The sequence below is a fragment of the Ranitomeya imitator genome, chromosome 6, assembly GCF_032444005.1.
Source record: "Ranitomeya imitator isolate aRanImi1 chromosome 6, aRanImi1.pri, whole genome shotgun sequence".
NCBI classification, from domain to species: Eukaryota; Metazoa; Chordata; class Amphibia; order Anura; family Dendrobatidae; genus Ranitomeya; species Ranitomeya imitator.
Window position 1 is genome coordinate 71,707,716 of NC_091287.1, and position 23,176 is coordinate 71,730,891.

Consider the following 23,176-nt stretch of genomic DNA (forward strand, 5'->3'; position numbering starts at 1 on the left):
CAAAGTTTTGCTGTCCTCTCAGTCATCCTCTCTGCTTCTGTATTTTCATATTTTATGATTCGGATAAATTAATTGCTTACATGAAATTGTGTGGCCGCCTCAGGTCATTGATAGGTTTGGAGAAAAGATCTGGATGCATTGTGGATCACTAATGGATTTCTGACAGCACGGAGAGTAAAATGTACCATTGTATGTCAGTGTCACTTGGTATTCTGTTTTTATAATAGCTGAAATGACAGAATTATGATAAAGGGGATAAATATTACGGAGCAGATAATAGAGGCTAAAACATAGGTCTTCCACTCACTTTATGTCAGACGTTGGATAATGGTGTGTCCCAACATATTTTACATTAGAAACCATGTGTTTTATAGTCTGTTTTATCAGTGATCTTTACTTAAAGGGACTTTCCTATAATCGCATCCATTTCCCACAGGCTGTGATTAGTGGGGGTTCCGGAGTTCCCAGTGTTTGTGTGAATGGGGTCCCCGATTTTTCTATACGGATGGAGTGATGGTGCACGTGTGATCATCACGTGCGCTTGCGGTGTCTGGCTGCATGCATGGTTTCTATGCATTTACAGAGGAAAATCGGGGAAGAACCCCTTTCTCACAATTAGTGCAGCACCTAACTGCTCACCCCCATCCAGCAAACACTTATTGCCTGTCATGTGGATAGGTGATGAGTTTATTTCTGGAAAGCCCTTTATTCTCTTTAGTGCTTGGCACAAACCTCTGTCTGAGGTAGTCAATGCAATGCTATAAATACATGGGCCTCCACCGGTCAGTAGAGGCTGTATAGATGGACGCTGTAGGCCCTGTAGTTTCATTGGCATGGAGCTATGGTGGCGCTTTTTTTGTGAACAGATTGCAACAAGTTGTGGCAGAACCATTCGTGTATTTAATAGCAAGGCTGGAGACCTACTTTGAAGGAGGCCTGTAGACCTGAAAATCAGCAGTCACGCCCAATCAACAGAGCAGCTCTTCTATCAGGAGCTGGCTGTCAGTCAGCGTGTCATCAGCAGTCGCGCCCAATCAACAGAGCAGCTCATCTATCAGGAGCTGGCTGTCAGTCAGCATGTCATCAGCAGTCACGCCCAATCAACAGAGCAGCTCTTCTATCAGGAGCTGGCTGTCAATCAGCATATCAGCAGTCACGCCCAATCAACAGAGCAGCTCATCTATCAGGAGCTGGCTGTCAGTCAGCATGTCATCAGCAGTCACGCCCAATCAACAGAGCAGCTCTTCTATCAGGAGCTGGCTGTCAATCAGCATATCAGCAGTCACGCCCAATCAACAGAGCAGCTCTTCTATCAGGAGCTGTCAGTCAGCATGTCATCCGCAGTCACGCCCCATCAACAGAGCAGCTCTTCTATGAGGAGCTGGCTGTCAATCAGCATATCAGCAGTCGCGCCCAATCAACAGAGCAGCTCATCTATCAGGAGCTGGCTGTCAGTCAGCATGTCATCAGCAGTCACGCCCAATCAACAGAGCAGCTCTTCTATCAGGAGCTGGCTGTCAATCAGCATATCAGCAGTCACGCCCAATCAACAGAGCAGCTCTTCTATCAGGAGCTGGCTGTCAGTCAGCGTGTCATCAGCAGTCGCACCCAATCAACAGAGCAGCTCATCTATCAGGAGCTGGCTGTCAGTCAGCATGTCATCAGCAGTCACGCCCAATCAACAGAGCAGCTCTTCTATCAGGAGCTGGCTGTCAATCAGCATATCAGCAGTCACGCCCAATCAACAGAGCAGCTCTTCTATCAGGAGCTGTCAGTCAGCATGTCATCCGCAGTCACGCCCCATCAACAGAGCAGCTCTTCTATGAGGAGCTGGCTGTCAATCAGCATGTCATCCGCAGTCACGCCCAATCAACAGAGCAGCTCTTCTATCAGGAGCTGGCTGTCAATCAGCATATCAGCAGTCGCGCCCAATCAACAGAGCAGCTCATCTATCAGGAGCTGGCTGTCAGTCAGCATGTCATCAGCAGTCACGCCCAATCAACAGAGCAGCTCTTCTATCAGGAGCTGGCTGTCAATCAGCATATCAGCAGTCACGCCCAATCAACAGAGCAGCTCTTCTATCAGGAGCTGGCTGTCAGTCAGCGTGTCATCAGCAGTCGCACCCAATCAACAGAGCAGCTCATCTATCAGGAGCTGGCTGTCAGTCAGCATGTCATCAGCAGTCACGCCCAATCAACAGAGCAGCTCTTCTATCAGGAGCTGGCTGTCAATCAGCATATCAGCAGTCACGCCCAATCAACAGAGCAGCTCTTCTATCAGGAGCTGTCAGTCAGCATGTCATCCGCAGTCACGCCCCATCAACAGAGCAGCTCTTCTATGAGGAGCTGGCTGTCAATCAGCATGTCATCCGCAGTCACGCCCCATCAACAGAGCAGCTCTTCTATCAGGAGCTGGCTGTCAGTCAGCATGTCATCCGCAGTCACGCCCCATCAACAGAGCAGCTCTTCTGGGCTGCTCTGTCGACAAGGCTTAACTGCTGACGTCATGCTGATTGACAGCTCGCTCCCCACAGTTAAGAAGCAGATAAGAAGAGGAGCAGATGTGGCTTCTCTATCAATGTGACGTCAGCGGAAGCCACTGAATTGCTGGCAGAGATCAGCGCTGGGCATAACATGGAGGTAGTTAGTGACTACCTGCCTGTAAGTTCTTAGGCTGATAGTAAAATAACTAAATAATCCTGGGTAACTTACTTCCACAATAATTTTTTATTCCCTATGTTATATGTTTGTTATTGTTGTATTATCTTTCATATGTTTAGTGCCCTGCGATTATTAATAACCGACCGCCATATTTTCTAGATTGTGGATACTTGTTTTCCAGATGTGACTGTTTCTTCAGACTCTTCACTATAGGGGTGGTGATGTGTTTCTCTCCGGGTTGTCTCCTGTGACTGTGGCAGGTTGCTGTTTTGAAGTCAGTCATTTTTTTTTTGTTTTTGGTGTTGACTGTGTGCTTCAGCATTAGCCAGTAGTTGTATTTTTCATGTCTCTTTTTGTCTTTCCTGTCTGGACGCTGGTATTGAGTTGTGGAGACAGCAGTAGATTGTGGGGTGATCGGTGTGTAAGACGCAGGGGGTTACTGTGGGGTCTCTGCTTCCGCTATACTGCTTTCCGCAGCCCGGCGTCGCAGTAATATACACACTCGTTGCATTGTGCCTTCCTATGTAAACACTAATTTTCACAGCAGAAAATGAAGTAAATGGCGCTTTTTGTCTGAGCTGAATGAAAAGGGAAAAAGAACAAAGTGAGATTTAGTTATTATAGGTGGGGGAGACTGTGCCGTTCGGTGGTTTGTTTTACCTGCCGCTCGTTACTACTGCAGGGCTGGCCCTTCACTTTACCAACACAGCTCAGCTTATTTATATACCTGAATAATGTAGGATGAACTTACATAAGGCTGTGCGGTGGGGTCTAGTCACCAAGATCTGATAGATACTCTATACAATATCTCACACAAATCAGTACGTACATCTCTCACTTTTTTGTAAATATTTAATCTTTTCATGGGACAACACTGAAGATCTGACACTTTACTACAATGTAAAGTAGTCCGTGTACAGCTTGTATATCTGTGTAAGTTTGGTGCCCTCTAAATAACTCAACAGTCATTAATGTTTAAACTGCTGGCAACAAAAGTGAGTACACCCCTAAGTGAAAATGGCCAAATTGTGCCCAATTAGCCATTTTCCATCCCCAGTGTCATGTGACTCATTAATGTTACAAGGTGTGAATGGTCAGTGCTCAGACCGTGCGCCGCGCACTGGATCAAATCGGTCTGCATGGCTGACATCCAAGAAGGAAGTCTCTTCTACAAATGATGCACAAGAAAACCCGCAGTTTGCTGAAGCCAAGCAGACTAAGGACATGGATTACTGGAGCCCTGTCCTGGGGTCTGATGAGACCAAGATAAACTTACTCGGTTAAGATTGTGTCAAGCGTGTGTGGCTGCGACCAGGTGAGGAGGACAAAGACTACAGTCAAGCATGGTGGTGGGAGTGCCATGAGTGCTGCCAGCTTTGGGGAGCTACAGTTCATTGAGGGAATCATGGATGCCAACATGTACTGTGACATACTGAAGTAGATGATCCCCTCCCTTCTGGGCCGCAGGGCAGTATTCCAACATAATGACCCCAAGCATGCCTCCAAGACGACCACTGCCTTGCTAAAGAAACTGAAGGTAAAGGTGCTGGACTGGACAAGCATCCTCTAGTGAACTCCATGCCCAAGAGAATTAAGGCAGTGCTTGAAAATAATGGTGGTCACTCAAAATATTGACACTTTGGCCATTTTCACTTAGGGGTGTACTCGCTTTGGTTGCCAGTGGTTTAAACATTAATGACTGTGTTGAGTTATTTAGAGGACACAAAATATACAAGCAGTCCACTGACTACTTTACATTGTATCAGTGTGTCATTTCTTCAGTGTTGTCCCACATGTGGCTCGTGGGTCCGTGATGTGTGGTGTTGTGAGTTCTGTTTTTGGGCTCCCTCTGGTGGTTACTGATGGTACTGGGTGATTTGTGTTCTGCTGTCTCTGGTGTCCACCTGTTCTATTAGGATTTGGGAGTTTCCTATTTAACCGGGCTTTCTTGTCATTTCCCCGCCGGCTATCAAGGTTATCAGAGTGTTTTGTTACCTCAGCTTCTGGCTTCAGTATTCTTCAGGACAAGCTAAGTTTTGATTTTCTTGTTCCACGTTTTGCTTTATTTTTGTCTTGTCCAGCTTGCATATAATTTTCTCTTTGCTGCTGGTTGCTTTAGTGGGCTGTAATTGCTCCTCATGTTCCATGAGTTGGAACATGAGTTCAAGTAATTACAGGATGGTTTTTTGAAGGGTTTTTTGCTGACCGCGCAGTTTACTTTTGTATCCTCTGCTATCTAGTTTTAGCGGGCCTCATTTTGCTGAATCTGTTTTCATACGGTGTATGTGCCTTCCTCTCATTTCACCGTCATTATATGTGGGGGGCTGCTATTTCTGTGGGGTATTTCTCTGGAGGCAAGAGAGGTCTGTGTTTCTTCTAATAGGGGAAGTTAGATCTTCGGCTGGTGCGAGACGTCTAGGATCAACGTAGGCACGTTCCCCGGCTATTGTTATTTGTGTGTTCAGGTTTAGGGTCGCGGTCAGCTCAGGTTCCATCACCCTAGAGCTCGTTGGTGCTTGTCCTTTTGTGATTCCCTGCCATTGGAATCATGACAGTGTGGCTCGCGGCTGCCGGCTGTCTTCTAGCTTGGTGCATCCGCACCATATGTAGCAAACAACTATTAGAATAGATCTATAGATGGTTATTATTTTGTGTAGCCCTGCACAGAGCCGATGGGAAACCCTGGAGCTTGGCATACTGTAGGAAGGCTTTGGCTGTCATTATACTGGTAACGGGGGCTCTGGATGTCACTACTGTGAGTGGGGCGGGAGCTGGAGGTGGCTCGTGACCCTCGTTCATAGCTCAATGTGGATCTCAAAGTCAGAAAGGTTGGGGACCTCTGATATAACCTAATCCTACTTTAGTCCATACTAGCATGTTCTAAGTGTTGACTATTAAAAATCCGTAGAACATTTTTGGATTATACAAAACTGTTGCAAGAAAACATGTTTTTTGCTGCAATTTCTTTTTTAGCATGTTTTGTTCTTTTAAATCTATAATATAGGGTGTATTATTGGATGGTTTCCCCTGTACAGTCTTTACAGGAAAAAATGCATCAAAAAAGCAATAAAAACTAAAGCAAACAAAAGGCGATTTGCATGCATAAGCTGTGCCAAACAACTGACAGGACACTTTTTTTTTTTAAACTTAAAAATAAATAGATAAATTAGAGGTGCACTTTTTCTCATGCAAATCAATTGAAAGCTTGTTGCTTACAGATTTGAAGCTTTTTTTATGTTGAATTAGGTGGCATGGAATCTGTCTAAAAAGCTGTGTGAACATAGCTGTAGACTGATGCACCTGGAATCAGTAAACTGCTTCTAGAAGGGACTTGACACTTATTGCAGTGTGGTCTTGGAAACCACAGGACAAAGGTGCAGCAGCATGGACTGCATTGAACCCAGTAGTGTACACTTTTATAGGTGTTTTTTGCGCTGAATACACACATTTTTCAGTGTAAAATCTTTTAGGCAATGTTCACACGCAACCAAAACTTTCTCTCCTGGCTGCAGACGCGTTCAAAATGCCCGTTTTGCTGCGCTTTCGCAGTTTGTCAGATTTTATTTATTTATTTTTTTTTCATGGCTTTATTGGGTCAGGATTACATGTCGGATGTGTCTACTGTACACACTTGATTTGATTTTAGTCACCAAAACCTCATAAAAATGCTGCAAAACAAACATTTGTTGCATTTTTTGCAGCTTTTTTTCCCCTTCCACATTGATTTTTATGGGTAAAAAAAGCTGAAAGAATGTACATACTGTAGTTTTAAAAAACGCTGCAATTCTATAATTCAGGAAAAAAACAAGCTTGTCCAAGAGGTTTCAGAAATCTGTTTTTTTCTTGTACTGTAAAAAAAAAAAAAATGTTTTTGATTTGCATAAAAAGGATTAAAAAAAAAAATCCCTGAACACCGGCCTAAAAAAATGGTGTGGGTTTTGATGCAGATTGTCCACTTTAAAATCCCCTTCAATGCATTGTACATGGGGTTTCTACAACCACGGTCACATGTTGCTGATCCCCGTGGATTTGTGTCCATGACGCGATCAGGACAGATTTGTTTCTGTTGTAAGCAGTTTCCTGCTATCGTTATAAAGCCCCCGTATAATTACCCCGCTCTCGCTAGCCGTATAGAGACCACTCTGTGTATTACGGCCCTGGCAGGGGCAGGTTTTGGCAGAGGACCCGAACATACAGTGAGTAATAAAAGTAATGATAAAATCCGTCTCTAGGTTATCTGTTGGATTTGCATGCGCTGCTCACCATGGTTTCGGCTTAAATGTGAGCTCGGAGGCCCCGGCACGTTTTTGGACTGAGCGCTTTCTGCGGCTGCCTCTCATCCCAAGAGCTTCCTGGAGCCTCTCTGAAAAGAGCCAAATTGATTTATCTTGGAACAAGTGTAGTGTCCCCGTGTGCTGCTGAGTAATCTCCGAGCTCCGCCGTGGACAGTGGCCAAGACCCAGCACTGAGCCTCTGTTGTGCGGCACACATCTGATTGGCTGGCATCACGCCAGGGTCGTGATCAGAAGGGAAGTAGAAGACAACAATTAGAGGATCGCGTCTCCGCAGGCTAATGCGGAGCACCTATTTTTGTTTAGGCTTTACCCTTTAGCTGCCGAGACATATTGGGACAGTCATGGATTTGGATTCAGCAGCTTTTTCTATTCGTTCTTTGATGCTTTTTTTATTTTTGCTTTTACTATGATTTAATATTGTTTAATCGCCAATGAACAATGAAAGCATCCCAAATCTTGCATATTTTGCTCGTCAGGAAAAGCTGCTGGTGTCAATATTTTTTTTTTCATCCTTTGTATCCTCGTCTAGTATTCTCCCCAGAAGCCACGGCAATTAGCTGGCAATTATCATGCGTGCCCTGTAAAGTATCAGGGAATTCATTGTCGCAAGGGAAATGACATTCCTGCCCAAATTGTGTGCGTGATCCAGTGCATACCACATCTGTTGCTAACTAACCAATTGGGAAATTGTAATGTTTTTCTGCATTTAAAATATGTTGGAAATGGTGGGGACGGGGGGCTGTCTTATCTCCCGGAGGCGTTGGTAAAAAATAACTATCGTATGCCACAAGAAAAAATATAGGCAATGCTGGATGACATGTTATGCCAGCTTTAGGATGCTTAGTTCAAAACTAGTGCCCAAGTTAATGAAAAGAAGTTTATTTATTAAGTGTGAGGTATGGAGCTAAGCGTGCATGTGTTTTATGGAAGAGATGGATACAAGTCCCTCCCCATAATACTCAGAAAAGTTTGTATAATCCAGGGGTCTGAAACTCTCCTGGGTATATGGACCGTACATAGAAAATAATTAGAATTTGGCGGGACGCATTCTTTCCAGAGTGAGATTACACTTTTGTATAGCGTTTTTTTCTATACAACTTTTTGATCATTTTAGGCAATATATACATTTTTTTATGTAATTCGTCGTATAGGTTATGGTACACGTTTATAGCTAGTCACCTTCATACTGCAAAATCCCCATGCTGGTCACCTTGTTTTTATCAATGTCCTCAAATTAGTCCCCTTGAGGTAGCAATGTCCCCATACTGGTCACCTTCATGTAGCAATGTCACCATTCTGGTCACCGTCTTGGAGCAAATATACCCATACTGGTCACCTTGTTATAGCAAATATACTCATACTGGTCACCTTGTTGTAGCAATTATACCCATACTGGTCACATTGTTGTAGCAAATATACCCATACTGGTCACCTTGTTGTAGCAAATATACCTATACTGGTCACCTTGTTGTAGCAAATATACCCATACTGGTCACCTTGTTGTAGCAAATATACCCATACTGGTCACCTTGTTGTAGCAAATATACCCATACTGGTCACATTGTTGTAGCAAATATACCTATACTGGTCACCTTGTTGTAGCAAATATAGCCATACTGGTCACCTTGTTGTAGCAAATATACCTATACTGGTCACCTTGTTGTAGCACATATACCCATACTGGTCACCTTGTTGTAGCAAATATACCCATACTGGTCACCTTGTTGTAGCAAATATCCCCATACTGGTCACCATGTTGTAGCAAATATACCCATACTGGTCACCTTGTTGTAGCAAATATCCCAATACTGGTCACCATGTTGTAGCAAATATACCCATACTGGTCACCTTGTTGTAGCAAATATACCTATACTGATCACCTTGTTGTAGCAAATATACCCATACTGGTCACATTGTTGTAGCAAATATACCTATACTGGTCACCTTGTTGTAGCAAATATACCCATACTGGTCACCTTGTTGTAGCAAATATCCCCATACTGGTCACCTTGTTGTAGCAAATATACCTATACTGGTCACCTTGTTGTAGCAAATATACCCATACTGGTCACCTTGTTGTAGCAAATATACCCATACTGGTCACATTGTTGTAGCAAATATACCTATACTGGTCACCTTGTTGTAGCAAATATACCCATACTGGTCACCTTGTTGTAGCAAATATACCCATACTGGTCACCTTGTTGTAGCAAATATACCTATACTGGTCACCTTGTTGTAGCAAATATACCCATACTGGTCACCTTGTTGTAGCAAATATACCCATACTGGTCACCTTCTTGTAGCAAATATCCCCATACTGGTCACCTTGTTGTAGCAAATATCCCCATACTGGTCACCATGTTGTAGCAAATATACCCATACTGGTCACATTGTTGTAGCAAATATACCCATACTGGTCACCATGTTGTAGCAAATATACCCATACTGGTCACATTGTTGTAGCAAATATACCCATACTGGTCACCATGTTGTAGCAAATATACCCATACTGGTCACCTTGTTGTAGCAAATACACCCATACTGGTCACTTTGTTGTAGCAAATATACCCATACTGGTCACCTTGTTGTAGCAAATACACCCATACTGGTCACTTTGTTGTAGCAAATACACCCATACTGGTCACCTTGTTGTAGCAATGTCCCCATACTGGTCACCTTCAAGTAGCAAATGCCCACAATGTTTCCGCTCTTCACATACTCCTTAAAGGGAACCTGTCACCTGAATTTGGTGGGACCAGTTTTGGGTCATATGGGCGGAGTTTTCGGGTGTTTGATTCACCCTTTCCTTACCTGCTGGCTGCATGCTGGCCGAAATATTGGATAGAAGTTCATTCTCTGTCCTCCATAGTACACGCCTGTGCAAGGTAAGATTACTTTGCGCAGGTGTGTACTACGGAGGACAGAGAATGAACTTCAATCCAATATTGAAGCCATATCTTTGAATAAAACCTAGTTTCCTATATTAAAACAGTCCTTCATGTGACACAGAAGCATTTTTCTTTCTTAGTTTTAAGTCAGACTTAGCACATGCAAAGAGTATTAGGCTGGATGGGCATTTGATTCCTCCAGACTAGTTGGTCCTTGGATCCTGTAATTGTACTGATGAGGGAGTGATTAACTTCCTTACATAGTGAGATCTTCCGAAGACCTCCACAAACTTCTTGCATAATGCACAAGAGCAATAACACTATTTCTGATCATTGTGACTTGTATCCTGCGTTTTTTACCAGTTATCTCTGCAGGGGCTGTTTCTAATTTTTAGATGCCTCTGAGCTGGTGGGAGGAAGCTGGCTACCTACCATGGCGTCTTATACGCTGACACATTAGGTATTCCTGTGTCTAGCACATGTTCAGCAGCATGGCGGACATAAAACATCAGTACTGAGCAGTGTAGCTGTGCACTCTGAGCAGCACTGGGGAGCGATGAAACACTGCTAGAAGGCAACAGTGCCCTCTCTGCTTCTCACTCCTTCTCTTTCTGGTAACATGGGCTTTGTAGACTTGCTGTTTGCAGATGGGGATTTCTACGCTCAAGGTGGAATTATTATTTTCTGAAAAGCATGTTAAAGATGCTTAATAATGATTGTTGTGCGTTCTTAGTCCTTCATAGGCCTTAAAATCCATCTTCTCTCAGCTTGCCTGCTGATGGATAGATTTTTCCTGGTTTGATGTCAGTGCTGTGCTCGGCACACTAATAGTATGCTTACACAGAGCATTTTCCACATTGATTTCAGTGCCCACAAACCACCTCCTAGTGTTTCATATGGGAAATCTGGGTTGCTCTTCCTATGGCTGCTGGATTGAGCATGGCTTTAATGAGTGACGAGTCATTTGTGTAAGTGGTTTTTGTCCAGAAACCAGGAGATATAGTCACATTTGGATTAGCCCTATTGATTGGGGGATAATCCTCTTTCAGACTCGCAGCATTGCAAAGTGCAGATCCGAGGGTCAGCCTTGGATATCTATGAACTTCAAGGCATACACTTTGGATTTACCACCAACAAAATACATAATGTGAACATACCCAAAGCTTGAGCGCCTTCCTTTTTCACAAATCAAGTCTGCAGCTGCATTCTCCTCCTCTCCCTTTTCTCTATTTTAAAGGCTGATGACTATTGGAAGTGTATGTGCCCTTTCAGAATTCTCCGAGTCGTCCTTGTGCCGGTTTATGAGATGTTTCTTTCTATTCTGGATATGGACTTGGATATGTTTTTTTTTTTTGTTTGTTTGTTTCTTTTTGTTTTTATATTCATCTGCCATATGCTGTTACATAGGTATAAATGAAACCACCTGCAGTAGTGATACATGTCCTGACCCATGATGACAACACGAACATTTTAACATTTAAGGCTTGGTATAATTCAATTCTCTTGAACATCCATGTGTGAATAACACTAGATGAATATATTTATTTTTAATTGATACAATATATTACATTATTTTCAGGCATTTGGAGTATTTTCCTGTTCTCGTCAGGCTGTGCTGCTCTTTCTCCTGTCTTCCTATAGTACAGAGCCATGCTGCATTATTACTTCTATCTCTTCTTTCCTACAGAGTAAAATCCCCACTACACAATGTCACCTATACAAGTGTAAGCACCCAAACGGCATCTGAGGAGCAGGGCAGCAAATTCTGGGATGAACTGTCTCAAGTTGGCCTTCCTGATGACATCCACGTCCAGTTCTTGTTTGAGCCTACAGGTAAGATAATTTAGTTTTACGTTTCCTCTTGTGGATCATTCACATTACAGCACGTGCTAAGCAATCCTTTCTCCCCCAGGTCATTGCTGGGCTCATCAGCGCTGTGCAGAATGGTCACCAGGCGTGCACCACTCTGAAGACCAGGGTTTGGTCAACGTGGACAAAGTGGTCATCTCAGGGAGCACAGAAGTAAGTTATTGGTGACTAGAAATGAGTCCATAGGAGACTTTGGTTGGCGTTCACCCGTATCTCTTCTGCTTGCATCAGTCTCTGCTGTGACCTGTGCAAACCCCGTGTAGGTGGAGCCCAGCGACATCTTATTGTAGCTCAGGGCCGTGCACTGGGCTACAATTTCCCGCTGTCCCCGCTGCTTACTGTGATCAGATCGGAGCAGTCAAACCTTTGTCGGCTGCAGCACTCTGATCACAGTAATTGGCCTGCAATGATATACCTGCTCCACCCTGATCACTGTAAGGATCGCGAATGGTGACCTGGGCAGGTGTTGAGGAGGGGAGAATGCAAACTTCCCACCCCATCATTCCCCCCTAACCTCTCTAATGCCTTAGTATGGTATTGGGTTCCTCAGCTGCTGCTAGTTGTAGCTTTTTCTGGGAATGCTGGGTAGTAAACTTTCCTAGGAACAACTTTCCTGATGACCCAGCCTTCCCAGGAACAGAATTCACTAAGGGCTTGTGCACACTACAGACGTTCCTGTTCGAGTGCAGTCTGGGGTTTTCACCTAAGATTTTCTTTGGGACTGTGCACATGTCAGTTATTTATTTTTTTCTTCCTCTGACTGAGTGGTCCGCATAAATATAATCTGAGAAATGTCCTATTTTGGTCTGGCAAGTCTGAGTCCATGAAAAAAAATCAGACCGCACTTGAATTTTCACAGACAGGACGAGGTGGAGGACTTTTTTTTTTTTCTTTCCACATACAAACTGATTCTGCTCTGGTGAGAATAATTTCTGTTTTTCACATATGTGGAGATATCGGCCATGTGAACATATTCTAACAGTGGCAGAAGGAAGTACTTAAAGGGGCTTGTAGTTTGTGCCTTTCACTCTAGTGCCGGTTCTGGTCACCACACAACACTTTAATTTTTTTTTCTATATATAAAGTAAGGCCAGGTTCATACTGCAATAAAGCAGCCTGTTCAACGCATAGCGTTGACGGGCTGCGTTAACGCTATAGCATACGCGCCATCATGTTATGCTACACCGCTAGCACAGATGATTCATCTGTGCTAGCGGTGACAGCTGCAGACGCTGCAGCCCGCGTCCAAGGCTCCGTCACTGAATGACGGCACATCGCTAGTGCATGCCGATTATGGCATGTGTTGGCGATGCGTCCGATAATAGGGGTTAATGGCACCGTTAACGGACTGCGTTACACCACGTTATGCCGCGGTGTAACGCAGTCCATCTAACGGACAGCCATAACGCAGTGTGATCCAGCCTAAACATGATTAATATTGCCACATCCATAAAAGTCCACTTAATCAAAACATAAAATTAATTAAAATCTACTGGAAATGCCGTAAACTGAATAATAATCAAGCTGTCAGAATTGCCTTTTCTGTAGGTCACCACACCTCCCTAAACAAAAAAAAATTGCAATAAAAAGGATCAAAACATTTGTATGCATCACAAATTGGTATCAATAAACATGTATGCTCTCCACACATAAAGCTATTCTCATATCTCAATCAACAGAAAAATAAAAACAATACTGGTCTCAAATAGTGATGAGCGAATATACTCGTTGCTCGTGTTTTCCCGAGCACGCTCAGGTGTCCTCCGAGTATTTTTTAGTGCTCGGAGATTTAGTTTTCATCGCCGCAGCTGTCTGATTTACAGCTATTAGCTAGCCTGAGTACATGTGGGGGTTGCCTGGTTGCTAGGGAATCCCCACATGTAATCAAGCTGGCTTATAGCTTTAAATCATGCTGCTGAGGCAATGAAAACTTAATCTCCGAGCAGTTACAAATACTCGGAGGTCACCCAAGCAACGAGTAAACTCGCTCATCACTAGTCTCTAAATATTGGACCACAAACCTTTTTTTATATGCAAACTTTTGAATTTTTTTTTAACCCCTTCATGACCCAGCCTATTTTGACCTTAAAGACCTTGCCGTTTTTTGCAATTCTGACCAGTGTCCCTTTATGAGGTAATAACTCAGGAACGCTTCAACGGGTCCTAGCGGTTCTGAGATTGTTTTTTCGTGACATATTGGGCTTCATGTTAGTGGTAAATTTAGGTCAATAAATTCTGCGTTTATTTGTGATAAAAACGGAAATTTGGCGAAAATTTTGAAAATTTCGCAATTTTCACATTTTGAATTTTTATTCTGTTAAACCAGAGAGATATGTGACACAAAATAGTTAATAAATAACATTTCCCACACGTTTACTTTACATCAGCACAATTTTGGAAACAAAATTTTTTTTTGTTAGGAAGTTATAAGGGTTAAAATTTGACCAGCGATTTGTCATTTTTACAACGAAATTTACAAAACCATTTTTTTTAGGGACCACCTCACATTTGAAGTCAGTTTGAGGGGTCTATATGGCTGAAAATACCCAAAAGTGACACCATTCTAAAAACTGCACCCCTCAAGGTACTCAAAACCACATTCAAGAAGTTTATTAACCCTTCAGGTGCTTCACAGCAGCAGAAGCAACATGGAAGGAAAAAATGAACATTTAACTTTTTAGTCACAAAAATTATCTTTTAGCAACAATTTTTTTATTTTCCCAATGGTAAAAGGAGAAACTGAACCACGAAAGTTGTTGTCCAATTTGTCCTGAGTACGCTGATACCTCATATGTTGGGTAAACCACTGTTTGGGCGCACGGCAGGGCTTGGAAGGGAAGGAGCGCCATTTGACTTTTTGAATCAAAAATTGGCTCCACTCTTTAGCGGACACCATGTCACGTTTGGAGAGCCCCCCGTGTGCCTAAAAATTGGAGCTCCCCCACAAGTGACCCCATTTTGGAAACTAGACGCCCCAAGGAACTTATCTAGATGCATAGTGAGCACTTTGAACCCCCAGGTGCTTCACAAATTGATCCGTAAAAATGAAAAAGTACTTTTTTTTCACAAAAAAATTCTTTTAGCCTCAATTTTTTCATTTTCACATGGGCAACAGGATAAAATGGATCCTAAAATGTGTTGGGCAATTTCTCCTGAGTACGCCGATACCTCATATGTGGGGGTAAACCACTGTTTGGGCACATGGTAAGGCTCGGAAGGGAAGGAGCGCCATTTGACTTTTTGAATGGAAAATTAGCTCCAATTGTTAGCGGACACCATGTCGCGTTTGGAGAGCCCCTGTGTGCCTATGCATTGGAGCTCCCCCACAAGTGACCCCATTTTGGAAACTAGACCCCCCAAGGAACTTATCTAGATGCATATTGAGCACTTTAAACCCCCAGGTGCTTCACAGAAGTTTATAACGCAGAGCCATGAAAATAAAAAATAATTTTTCTTTCCTCAAAAATGATTTTTTAGCCTGGAATTTCCTATTTTGCCAAGGATAATAGGAGAAATTGGACCCCAAATATTGTTGTCCAGTTTGTCCTGAGTACGCTGATACCCCATATGTGGGGGTAAACCACTGTTTGGGCGCACGGCAGGGCTCGGAAGGGATGGCACGCCATTTGGCTTTTTAAATGGAAAATTAGCTCCAATCATTAGCGGACACCATGTCACGTTTGGAGAGCCCCTGTGTGCCTAAACATTGGAGATCCCCCAGAAATGAACCCATTTTGGAAACTAGACCCCCAAAGGAACTAATCTAGATGTGTGGTGAGGACTTTGAACCCCCAAGTGCTTCACAGAAGTTTATAACGCAGAGCCATGAAAAAAAAAAAAAAAATTATTTTCTCAAAAATGATCTTTTAGCCTGCAATTTTTTATTTTACAAAGGGTAACAGGAGAAATTTGACCCCAAAAGTTGTTGTCCAGTTTCTCCTGAGTACGCTGATACCCCATATGTGGGGGTAAACCACTGTTTGGGCACATGCCGGGGCTCGGAAGTGAAGTAGTGACATTTTGAAATGCAGACTTTGATGGAATGCTCTGTGGGCGTCACGTTGCGTTTGCAGAGCCTCTGATGTGGCTTAACAGTAGAAACCCCCCACAAGTGACCCCATTTTGGAAACTAGACCCCGAAAGGAACTTATCTAGATGTGTGGTGAGCACTTTGAACCCCCAAGTGCTTCATAGAAGTTTATAATGCAGAGCCGTGAAAATAATAAATACGTTTTCTTTCCTCAAAAATAATTATTTAGCCCAGAATTTTTTATTTTCCCAAGGGTTACAGGAGAAATTGGACCCCAAAAGTTGTTGTCCAGTTTCTCCTGAGTACGCTGATACCCCATGTGTGGGGGTAAACCACTGTTTGGGCACACGTCGGGGCTCAGAAGGGAAGTAGTGACTTTTGAAATGCAGACTTTGATGGAATGGTCTGCGAGCGTCACATTGCGTTTGCAGAGCCCCTGGTGTGCCTAAACAGTAGAAACCCCCCACAAGTGACCCCATTTTAGAAACTAGACCCCCCAAGGAACTTATCTAGATATGTGGTGAGCACTTTGAACCCCCAAGTGCTTCAGACGTTTACAACGCAGAGCCGTGAAAATAAAAAATCATTTTTCTTTCCTCAAAAATGATGTTTTAGCAAGCATTTCTTTATTTTCACAAGGGTAACAGGAGAAATTGGACCCCAGTAATTGTTGCGCAGTTTGTCCTGAGTATGCTGGTACCCCATATGTGGGGGTAAACCACTGTTTGGGTGCACGTCGGGGCTCGGAAGTGAGGGAGCACCATTTGACTTTTTGAATACAAGATTGGCTGGAATCAATGGTGGCGCCATGTTGCGTTTGGAGACCCCCTGATGTGCCTAAACAGTGGAAACCCCTCAATTCTAACTCCAACACACCCCTAACCCTTATCCCAACTGTAGCCGCAACCCTAATCACAACCCTAACCCCAACACACCCGTAACCCCAACACACCCCTAACCACAACCCTAATTCCAACCCAACCCTAGCCCTAAGGCTATGTGCCAACGTTGCGGATTCGTATGAGATTTTTCAGCACCATTTTTGAAAAATCCGCGGGTAAAAGGCACTGCGTTTTACCTGCGGATTTACAGCGGATTTCCAGTGTTTTTTGTCCGGATTTCACCTGCGGATTCCTATTGAGGAACAGGTGTAAAACGCTGCGGAATCCGCACAAAGAATTGACATGCTGCGGAAAATACAACGCAGCGTTCCCGCGCGGTATTTTCCGCACCATGGGCACAGCGGATTTGGCTTTCCATATGTTTACATGGTACTGTAAACCTGATGGAACTCTGCTGCGGATCCGCAGCGGCCAATCCGCACAGTGTGCACATAGCCTAATTGTAAAGGTATGTGCACACGCTGCGGAAAACGCTGCGGATCCGCAGCAGTTTCCCATGAGTTTACAGTTCAATGCAAACCTATGGAAAACAAAAATCGCTGTACACATGCTGCAGAATAACTGCACGGAAACGCAGCGGTTTACATTCCGCAGCATGTCACTTCTTTCTGCGGATTCCGCAGCGGTTTTACAACTGCTCAAATAGAAAATCGCAATTGTAAAACCGCAGTGAAATGCGCAGAAAAAACATGGTAAATCCGCAGCGGTTTAGCACTGCGGATTTATCAAATCCGCAGCGGAAAAATCCGCAGAGGACCAGAATACGTGTGCACATACCGAAACCCTACCCCTAACCCTACCCCTAACCCTACCCCTAACCCTAACCCTAACCCTAACCCTAGTTCTTACCCCAACCTTAGTGGAAAAAAATTTTTTTTTATTTTTTTTATTGTCCCTACCTATGGGGGTGACAAAGGGGGAGGGGGGTCATTTACTTTTTTTTTTTTATTTTGATCACTGAGATAGGTTATATCTCAGTGATCAAAATTCACTCTGGAACGAATCTGCCGGCCGGCAGATTCGGCGGGCGCACTGCACATGCGCCCGCCATTTTGGAAGATGGCGGCGCCCAGGAAAGAAGACGGACGGTCCCCGGGAGGCCAGGTAAGTATAAGGGGGGGGGGGGGGGGAGAGAGATCAGGGCACCCCCCCTGGGCTAAACTACCACTCCCCCGTCCCTGCAGATCGGGTGAAATGGGAGTTAACCCTTTCACCCGATCTGCAGGGACGCGATCTTTCCATGACGCATATGCTGCGTCATGGGTCGGAATGGCACCGACTTTCATGACGCAGCGTATGCGTCAAAGGTCGGGAAGGGGTTAATGCTATAATGATAGAAAAAAGTATACTAGTTTGGTATAGCCATAATCGTACCGACCTGGAGAATGTTATCGGGTCATTTTTACCACAAAGTGAATCTCAAAAAACCAATAGAGGAATTGCGTTTATTCACTGCATGTTTATATTGCACTTCAGGGAGGGGCGCCATTATAATTTACACCTCATTTACCAGGTACGGTAGAATCAGCCCTGCTGGCAGTCCTCTGGGACGCTGTGTACATGTCAGTGTCACACTGCAATTACCAATACCACCACGCTGTCCTTTAGCCTCCCCTCTCTTTTTGCAAACACCCATAAGTTGAGGGGAGGAGTAAGATCAGACACAGGCTAGCAGATCCCGCCCACTTTTACAGCAGTCATAATGCGAGATAGAATTACATTTGATCTTCATGTGAAATGTGGGCAAGTTTCCTCCTGGTGTTTAAAATGTGGAAATATAAAAATTATTTTAATTTTTTTCTTATATCTATCATCTCCATATCTACTATATAATTGTCTAAGGGTCACTTCCGTCTGTCCTTCTGTCTGTCACAGATATTCATTGGTCGCGGCCTCCATCTGTCATGGAAATCCAAGTCACTGATTGGTCGTGGCAAAACGCCCACAACCATTGCCAATCAGCGACGGCCAGAGTCTGTCAGCGAAATGGCCTATGTGTATATAATTATATATAGAGAGAGCAAAAATAGGAACAGCATCAAATATTACCACAATTGTTGTGCAGAGCCTCCCAAACCAATGGTCCAATGGCTTCAATCTCACACACACACACACACACACACACACACACACACACACACACACACACACACATACATACACATACTAGATGGTGGCCCAATTCTAACGCATCGGGTATTCTAGAATATGCATGTCCACGTAGTATATTGCCCATCGACTTAGTATATTGCCCAGCCACGTATTGCCCAGCCACATAGTATATAGCACAGCCCACGTAGTACGGTATATTGCCCAGTCACGTAGTATATTGTCCAGCACAGAGCCACGTAGTATAGAGACTTAAAAAAAAATAAAATAAACATATACTCACCTATAGCCCGTTGAAGTCCTGCTATACTCACCATCCGCCGCCTTTTCCGCTCCTCTGGACGCTCCTGGGACCGCTCCATTGCAAGCTACAGCTTTCGGTGCCAGGGCTGGTATGAGCAGGACCTATGATGACATCGCGGTCACATGACCGTGACGTCACGGCAAGTCCTTGTCGCACACCAGCCCTGGGACGGGACCTCACCGGAAGCTGCCACTTGTAATGGAGCGGGAGCGTGGCGAGGAGCGAGAAAGGCTGCGGAGGGTGAGTATAGCAGGTTTTTTGTTATTTTTTTATTATTTTGAACATGACATATTTTTACTATTGATGCTGCATAGGCAACATCAATAGTAAATAGTTGGGGACACACAGGGTTAATAGCAGCGGTAACAGAGTGCGTTACACCGCGGGCCGTTACCGCTGCCATTAACCCTGTGTGAGCGGTGAGTGGAGGGGATTACGGATAAGGCGCCGGGCAGTGAGTGTAGGGGAGGGACTAATCAGACTGTGGCCGTCGCTGATTGGTCGCGGCAGCCATGACAGACAGCTGCCGAGACCAATCAGCGAACGAATAACCGTGACAGGACAGACAGACGTACCCCTTAGACAAATATATATATATATATATATATATATATATATATATATATATATATATATATATATATATATATATATATATATATGTATGTATATATATATATATATATATATATATATATATATATATATATATATATATATATATATATATATATCTCTCTCTCATATACACGTACACACACACACGTACACACACACACACGTACACACACACACACGTACACACACACACACACACACACACACACACACACACACACACACACACGTACACACACACGTACACACACACACGTGTACACAAACACACGTACACACACACATACATACACACATATATATATGTACTAGCTATTGAACCCGTTCTACGCCCGGGTGGCGAGCATTTATATTGGTATATGGTCTCCATCCTGGTATATGTGCTCCATCCTGCATCCCCATCCTGTCATGTGCTGCTCCATCCTGCGTCCCCATCCTGTCATGTGCTGCTCCATCCTGCGTCCCCATCCTGTCATGTGCTGCACCCATCCTGCGTCCCCATCCTGTCATGTGCTGCTCCCATCCTGCGCCCCCATTCTGACATGTGCTGCTCCCATCCTGCGCCCCCATTCTGACGTGCTGCTCCCATCCTGTGCCCCCATTCTGACATGTGCTGCTCCCATCCTGTGCCCCCATTCTGACATGTGCTGCTCCCATCCTGCGCCCCCATTCTGACATGTGCTGCTCCCATCCTGCGCCTCCATTCTGACATGTGCTGCACCCATCCTGCGCCTCATTCTGACATGTGCTGCACCCATCCTGCGCCCCCGTTGTCATGTGCTGCTTCCATCCTGCACCCCCGTTCTGTCATGGGCTGCTCCCATCCTGCGCACCCGTTCTGTCATGTGCTGCTTCCATCCTGCACCCCCGTTCTGTCATGTGCTGCTGCCATCCTGCACCCCCGTTCTGTCATGTGCTGCCCTATTCTGTCATGTGCTGCTCCCATCCTGCGCCCCCGTTCTGTCATGTGCTGCTTCCATCCTGCACCCCCGTTCTGTCATGTGCTGCTTCCATCCTGCACCCCCGTTCTGTCATGTGCTGCTTCCATCCTGCGCCCCCGTTCTGTCATGTGCTGCTTCCATCCTGCGCCCCCGTTCTGTCATGTGCTGCTCCCATCCTGCGCCACCGTTCTTTAATTTGCTGCTCCCATCCATATGCCCCATACGCTGCTCCATAAAAGTTTATGGCCCCCATAAGATGGTATATGCCCCGTACGCTGTTCCATAAAGGTTTATGGCCCCCATAAGATGCTCCATGGTATATGCCCCCGTACACTGCTCCATAAAGGTTTATGGCCCCTATAAGATGCTCCATGGTATATGCCCCCGTACACTGCTCCATAAAGGTTTATGACCCCATAAGATGCTCCATAATATATGCCCCGTACACTGCTCCATTATGGTTGACGGCCCCCATAAGATGCTCCATATTATATGCCCCCGTGCACTCCATATTATGGCCCCCTTACACTGCTCCATTATGGTTGATGGCCCCCATAAGATGCTCCATGGTATATGCCCCCGTACACTGCTCCATTATGGTTGATGGCCCCATAAGATGCTCCATTGTATATGCCCTTACCTGGCCCCGTTCCACCGCTGCGCGCCGCCATCTTCCGGGTCCTCTGGCTGTGACTGGTCAGTCAGAGGGCGGCGCGCATTAAGCTCGTCATCGCGCCCTCTGAACCGTGAATGTCACAGGCAGAGGACCGGGAGACAGAGCCGCACGCAGCGCTGGAACGGGGGACAGGTGAATATAGCCGATACTTACCCTCCTGGCGGTCCCTGCCTCTCCATTGGAGATCGCGGTGTGTGTTCAGTGCTTACGCATACCGCCATCTCCTGGGAGCGTCACTCTGTGGGGTCCAGACGCTTGGGTGTTATACAAGCATCAGGGCGTGCTCGTATATATTAAGCTCCAAGTCCCTGCGGCTGTTACACAGCCTCAACACTTGTGGGGATTTCCACTTGGCTGCACAATCCCCCCATGTGTTCAGGCTGTCTAACAGCCACAAATGTGCAGACAATAGAGAAACTTGGGACTCCAAAAATGCTTTAGCGTGAATAGTTATTTATTCAATGTGCATCCATAGAGACAAAAGTTGAACGTTTTCGGTCCACATCTGCACCTTCATCAGAACATTTATACTAATAAAACAAAATCATAATATATGAGAATAAACCTATTCAAAAAGAAAACCATAAAAAGAAAATGATATCATGGCACATATATTATATTGACAAATGAAAAAATAGTACGTCATATGAGAAATGGTGGGTGACGATAGTCTTGAAAAAAGTAGCAGAGAACAAACAGTACATAGTGTCCTGGAGGCTAGACCTGAATCGAGGTTAAGGACTGAAAGTAATAATTAAGACGTACAAGCGGCAAAACGAGATAAGTGCATAGGTGTAGAAAGGATACTGGTATTGCATCATATAGGTGCCTGTGAAATAAAGAAGTCCAAAAAGAAGTAAAAAAAGACCTGGTATACTGGGAAATACGTATATCCTGCCAAAACTGGTTCCAACAGAGTTTTCAAAAAAGCCTGGGGAATTGGAGCAATACATTAATTAGTATTATGGTTTTAGATGCTAAGTAGCCCATTATGGGGCTGTTGGGAAGAAGGGAACTGTATATTTAGCAGTTAACAATTATAGTTATTGTGAAACACTTCTCAGGGAGGGTGGTGAAGGGTTATTGACACTATGCACATAATGTCCTGTACTGTGAGGGAGGAAAACACTGCCGGCCACTAGGCATTATGCAGCTGGTGTCCGCCGTGCACATGGAGGGCGACAGAGTCGCCATGTCTGCCAGATTATATAGTGCAGGAGTGCATCATTGCAATCACATGACCTGCCAGAGTCGTCCTCCATGTTACAGCTACATAATAGAAGAGGCAGGGCATGTGCAGTATGACACAAAGCGCTGAATGCTGTCCGTGCTGGGTTTACTTATACAATAGCAGTAACCAGATAACTGCGGCCCCATAGGTATGAATGACTGTGAATTAATGTGCAAAATATATAGGAGCACGCCCTGATGCTCGGATACAAGGTTATCCCCGAGTACGTTGGCTCATCAGTAACACTGACCTATCTTGAGGATAATTCACCAATGTAAAAGTAGTGGGCAACCTCTTTAACTGTCCCTATTATCTCACACTGTGGTTGGGCGAGAGAACAAGCGCAGAACTGAAGCCTCTCCCATCATGTCGTACTATTAACCACACAGTAAAGTGAGGAGCACTAGATTCTGCACGAGTGGACAGTATGGCTACTACTTGTGGCCTATTCCTGAGATTATTTATTTTAGTTGTCCTGCCTAACTTCACATTTCCAAATTTGTTAGTCCATCCCAGATTATAATGAAAGTCTAGTGATGCCACTTCTGGTTCATGCTCTTTAAAGACTATTACAGCAAGTGTTGCATAGTTGTGCGGGCTATATTTCTTAACTTATGGCAAGCTCCTAAAGTGTTGCCAGCTGCTGTAGA

The 23,176-nt window shown here is 44.5% G+C and overlaps 1 protein-coding gene across 7 annotated transcripts in view; it reads left to right on the forward strand.

The window, feature by feature from the left end:
- Positions 1-23,176, forward strand: part of KMT2C (lysine methyltransferase 2C) — a 325,549-nt gene that overhangs the window by 81,300 nt on the left and 221,073 nt on the right. For all 7 annotated transcript variants that reach the window (XM_069729749.1, XM_069729752.1, XM_069729750.1 and 4 more), the window contains exons 5-6: positions 11,534-11,679; positions 11,759-11,868. In XM_069729749.1, coding sequence (XP_069585850.1) covers positions 11,534-11,679; positions 11,759-11,868 — 256 coding nt within the window. The remainder of the gene's footprint in view (positions 1-11,533; positions 11,680-11,758; positions 11,869-23,176) is intronic.